This window comes from Mercenaria mercenaria, chromosome 12 (genome assembly GCF_021730395.1).
Source record: "Mercenaria mercenaria strain notata chromosome 12, MADL_Memer_1, whole genome shotgun sequence".
In the NCBI taxonomy this organism is placed as follows: Eukaryota; Metazoa; Mollusca; class Bivalvia; order Venerida; family Veneridae; genus Mercenaria; species Mercenaria mercenaria.
Genome location: NC_069372.1, coordinates 723439 through 729438, shown reverse-complemented (window position 1 = coordinate 729438; position 6000 = coordinate 723439). Strand labels below are relative to the sequence as shown.

Here is a 6000-nt window from a genome sequence, read left to right as displayed (position 1 = left end):
GTTTTGACTGGGATTCATTAAGGCAGTCCTTGAATGAATTCCACGCTACTTCAGGGTCTGAATGGTATTCGGTGAGAAAGCTAGCACCAAAAGCCTTCATGTCAGATTTTAGCCCTTCCCAATTAGCCTTCGTATAAATTTTATAGGGCGTCTAGGTTGGGTTGGGCGGTCCCTATTAAGATTCAATTCATGAAAAAGTCGAAATATTCATGATCCGATGTTGCTAGACTCGGTAGGATTTGACCAGTGGACATGGGATGGATGGTTTGTAAAAAAATCAAGGTGTTGGATAACCTTGTTGGATCTTAACTATTTGTTCAAGATTATAATGGGAATATTTTCAATAAATTCTTCATAAAAGGATCTGTTTTTTACAAGTTTGTTTAGGGACTCTTTTGACCATCAATGTCGGGGAGGTTGAAGTCTCCAAGTAGCCATACTATGCTGCCCTTGGGTATTTGTATACTTTCCCCGCTAGGTAGGCAAGAATATATGTTCTCCCCTCTGCAGAAGTAAGTGACACATACACAATGTATATATCACCAGGAAGGTCTAATACTACATTGTTCAGATATCACCACAAAACAGTTAGATATTGTTCTGGCAAACTGGACGGTGGGCCATATGTATTGTCAGTGTACTTCCGCCTTTTGTATACCCTCCGGAGAGGTAAGTTCATATCGGAGAGGTAGTTCATATATGAAAAAAGTTGGGTCCGGCAATAATTTAGTCCGAGTTGTCCTGAAGTCTTCACGTGACATCTCACCTGTCACATCCGGGAAACTAGGCGTTGCATGCATTTAGATGCTAGAATCAGGCTACGGTCAATTTAGATGTGATGCGCTAACGCAACTCCAAATCTTTAATTTTGACCTAGGTTCATACCCATTTTATTACAAGAATCTTATTACGTTTCAAGTATGATGTCAGTCTGGTATAGTGGCGTTGAAAACACGATTTCTATCTTTATCAAGAGGATTTAGTTGACAAAGAACCCGTCGATATTTCAGAAAACAATGGAAACGATTCTAAAAAGTGTGCATATAATGTTTTAAAATGATTATGTCTGGTTGGCTACTTCATAAGTAAAAAACATCGGAATGTTTATATGCGTGTATTGAACTGCAGAAGTCTGTTGCGTTATATCCTGTATGACAAGTGCTTTAGCGTATGATCCTTATACCATTTCGAAACGTAAATTAAAGTATTACTAAACTTTTTTTTGCAGTTTTACCAAAGATGTATTAAATGTTAAAGTGTTATGGAATATTTATTCATATACTTTTCTAAACTGACAAAGTACACTGACCTCATAAAATTTACAAGAAAATCTAATTATTAATGTTTGGAAGTGTCTAGGGGTACGGATCCATACCTCTAGAATCTGATTCTAGAGGTACGGATCCGTACCTCTAGACAAGCCTGTTAGGGGTTTTCTAGGAGTACGGACCTCCTTTTTCTAGATATGTAGAGTTATATTTACTTAAATTTTGTTGAAAATGAAATAAAAATAAGACTTAACCAGTGTTCACTTAAAACTTGGATCTAAATGGTTTACAGATACCAGCGTTCACCGATTGTTTACTTTCTCTTTCAAAACCTAAATAACCGAGGAACTCCAAATGAATACACTGTTCCTTGCTGATAAGTTTGTTGTAAAATAAACTGTTGATAACAGATAAATGAATGCTTGTAACCTTGTAACCCTTAAATGAATTCTAGTTGAAATTCAGCAGGAAAAAAAATAAATTAAGCATAATAATGTGCAGCTATTTATTTTGTTATTTAACAAGATATAATGATAATCGGCATGGAACTGATTGTTTAATAATCAATTAACCGGCATTAAGTAAAAGAAACTGTTTGTGAAAACGTCCCTTGTATCTAGTAACGGCTACCAAATGTGTGGAAAACATAAATACCCTAAGGTTTAATTATCATTAAAAATAGTTTTTTCCCCAAGATATTTAACTTTTTTGTTTTGTTTAATCTTCATATCTTTTTTTTCTGCCAGTTCGAATCATCATGAATTTATTCGTGCTCCTCGGTTATTACGTTCGGAAGAAAATGAACAAATCGGTGAAATGCTGGATCTGTAAACCATTAAGATCCAAGTTAAGGTGAATCTGATGAATTCTTATTTGTTATTTCATTTTCAACAAAATTTGAAATGTAATGACCCTTAATCTCTAAAAATGGAGGTCCTTACCCTAGAAACCCTAAAAGGCTGTCTAAGGTACGATCGTACCTCTAGAATCAATTCTAGGGTCCGGATCACGACCCTAGACACTTCCTAATGTTTGATATTATTTCCCGTTTGAAGTGTCTAGGGGAGGATCCGTACTCTTACATTTGATTCTAGAGGTACGATCCGTACTCTATACAACCTATTAGGGTTTTCTAGTCGTAACGTACCTCTTTTTTCTAGAGATTTAGGTTTATTACATCTAAATTTGTTGAAAATGAAAAACAAACAAGTTAAAGCAACAAAAGTCCTATCTAGGCACATTCATATAAATATAAAATGACCATCTTGTAAAATTTTGGTTGCAATGTCCGTTAACTGCCCCAAAATATTCAGTAAGTATTTACGCTAGTTATTTAACATTAATTGTTAAATCCAACAACAAAATCTGTTACCTCTTCAGTAATAGTAATACGGCAATAAGACACTATTGACCTGGAATTTGTTACACATAATTAGAGGGTCGCAATGGGGTTTGTTTTCATATATTAACCATGCATTTGAAGGTAACGATAATATTTGGTTGTTTACATTTAAATTTGCTGATATATGTCTATCTGGTGAATGTACATATGTTATGTTCAGGAGGAAATAAAAGAATAAATTAATCATCCTCGAGTTTAGTATTGTGTAACCCATGGATTTCCCCCAATTGAGAAAGAATAGTTAAACGTCGGAGGTTATTTCTAAGGTCACGGAGTTTTATTGGCCGGCTTGTAATGACAACAGCTTTCGGTATCAGTAGCTCAGTCAAGTGTAACTTATTAAACTGTAATATTCCTTCTCAAGAGAAGGAATAATAAGACTTAACCAGTGTTCACTTAAAACATGGATCTATCAAAAGTGAAAATTTACCTGAGGGTGGTCTGAAACGCTAAATGATCCTTAATGCTAAGACACCCTGAAAGTTTTGTAACAGTTGATTAACAAACAAAGGCAGAGTTGAAAATTTAGAGTCTGAAAAAGTATAAACAAGGTGTCAAAGACCTCTTGGATGAAGAAACAGTCTACAACATACCACAGATACCACATTTCAGTCAGCAGTGCTCGCGCTGCCAATCGACATTATCGCCAGATGGCGATTATTTTATTCAAAAATCGATTAAAACGCAATTTTTGGCGATAGAAAATGGCGATTAATTGATGAAAATTGAACACATTCAGGGTTAGATGCTTACTTTTTTTCTAACAATCCTGGCGGGATTCCTCCTTACAAATTCAGCTGTCCCTCCCTGATTTCAGGAATCCCTCCCATTTTCAGTGAACAATCGATAAAATCACTGGCTTTTTAATGGCTGGTTCCGTAACGCCATCGATAAATTTCCACATGACTTTTTGACAGGTAAACAAATAATCGCGAAAATACAGGACAACCGAAAGCGAGGCTACATGGTAAAACCCCGTACCCGGACTGTACCGTACATGTTAGACTGGTACCCGCTGTCTCTTCTGTGATTTCACACTATATATTTTATAGGACGCAGAACCAGTCTACGTACATGTATGTATTCGAGAGTAAACATCCGGACTGTGGTTAGAACAGATGTCTACTTCGAAAATCGTTTCAAAGCAAGGTTTTTCTGTCATTTTGGTATTTTAGATAAGTTTTTTAGCTATATCGAACTGAAAACTTACTGTCCCGACGGGACAGCCAGCTTCCAAGTTAAGGAGGCCCTCCGCTAAAATAGGTGTCCTCCTTACAAATTCAGCTGTCCCTCCCTGATTTCAGGAATCCCTCCCATTTTCAGTGAACAATCGATAAAATCACTGGCTTTTTAATGGCTGGTTCCGTAACGCCATCGATAAATTTCCACATGACTTTTTGACAGGTAAACAAATAATCGCGAAAATACAGGACAACCGAAAGCGAGGCTACATGGTAAAACCCCGTACCCGGACTGTACCGTACATGTTAGACTGGTACCCGCTGTCTCTTCTGTGATTTCACACTATATATTTTATAGGACGCAGAACCAGTCTACGTACATGTATGTATTCGAGAGTAAACATCCGGACTGTGGTTAGAACAGATGTCTACTTCGAAAATCGTTTCAAAGCAAGGTTTTTCTGTCATTTTGGTATTTTTGATAAGTTTTTTAGCTATATCGAACTGAAAACTTACTGTCCCGACGGGACAGCCAGCTTCCAAGTTAAGGAGGCCCTCCGCTAAAATAGGTGTCCTCGGGATCGCGTGGACTGCGTTAAGATAGGACCCTGACATTGAAAAATAAAGTGTGTTTAAGTGGTCCATGAACAAAAAAAGAATAAATAGTTATAAAATTGTTTTATATTTTTTATTGAAATGCGAAAGCGCATGCGAATAACACACAAGCCAAGTTTGTCTATTAATTTTTTCCCTGAAAAAAAAGTGGCTATTAATTTATAATGGCCAGGGCTAGCACTGAGTCTGATCCTTGCATTGAGCGTACAAGTGTATATTGTACAGCTTGTAAATCTGATTTCAGATGTTGCTTCAAGAAATCAACGATCAGGAAAGAGACGTGGAAATTTTAATGCAGGTGGTGGTAATTACTCATTTAATGATGGACAGGGTAGAAAACCAACACCACAAAAGTACAAGAACACATGGGATAAAAGACCAAGGCAACGCGGGGAGTGTTCCACAGGAAATAGGGGTGACGTAAGTATTGTTCAGCACAAAATTGATTGCAACACAGGGCACTCGTTTGGCTATTTTTGGGGCCAAATATGGGCCCCATTCCCCTCATAAAATAGTATATTTTTTCCCTTTTCTCAGAAGAAAATTCCCCTGATAATAGGTTGTTTGTCACAACTAGATAAGAACTTTATTTCAAGTTATATTATAGTGCCTTTAGGTTACTGCTGCAATATAGTTACATTAGTTAGAAATGATTTAAAACAGTATTAATGAGTAAGTAGTAACATATATATGGCTTAAAACTTCCCCTTTTTGTCTTAAAACGACATAAAATTCCCCTTTCTGAGGGTATGGGTACCTGTATCCAAAAAATGTCTAGTGCCCAGCAACATGTTGTTGCATATGGATTTATAATTATAGCTTTTCATAGAAACTTAACAAATGCAATTGCTGACTAATATAGCGTGATTTTAAGGAATATTGAATTCTCGTGTTTTTGTCTTCAAAAATTAGTAATTTTTGCACGTAAAGTAAGCTGCAAATAAAGATTCCAGGCCGGTTCTTAATATGGAATAAATTGTATTGTATAATTATGAAATTTTACAGTCTTACTTGACTAAAACATATTAAGTTCTTACTCTGGTTTGGTGGAATAATACATATACTTTCAAATAAAATTTGTTTATAAGATAAAGTTGATGTGGAAATAGTTTATTCACACACTTGACTTTGTTTATTTCTTTACATTGTAAGAAATGTTATTCTGAAACTAAGTGACTCAACATTTTTTTTTTTAGGTCAGAAGGGGAGTAATTAATATTTTAACTTTAAAAGGCACTGAAAAAGTAACCTCCCTTTCATGTAAACTAGTATTGCACAATCTATAGGTAACACAAGTAATACTATTTAAATACTATTAACAAAGATTTAGAGTTAGTTTATTGGACATGATTACTTTGAATGAATATAGGGTGGGAAGTTATAGGAGGGTTGTGGAGTGTTTGTACAGATACAAGATTGGAAATAGAAAAAGAAAGAAGTTGTGTGGCACTGATTTTCACAGGTCTTCACTGATATATAGATGACTTTCCTGCAAAATCATCATTGTCGTAAAACAAAGCACAGTGATATCTCT

The 6000-nt window shown here is 35.7% G+C and overlaps 1 protein-coding gene across 1 annotated transcript in view; it reads left to right on the top strand.

Moving 5' to 3' along the window:
- Positions 1 to 530: 530 nt before the first annotated feature.
- LOC123534547 (RING finger protein 10-like) overlaps positions 531 to 6000 on the top strand; it is a 28208-nt gene continuing 22738 nt past the window's right edge. Inside the window, exons 1-3 of the mRNA XM_053518897.1 lie at positions 531 to 669; positions 1011 to 1035; positions 4709 to 4886. Of these exons, the coding sequence (XP_053374872.1) occupies positions 531 to 669; positions 1011 to 1035; positions 4709 to 4886 (342 nt within the window). The remainder of the gene's footprint in view (positions 670 to 1010; positions 1036 to 4708; positions 4887 to 6000) is intronic.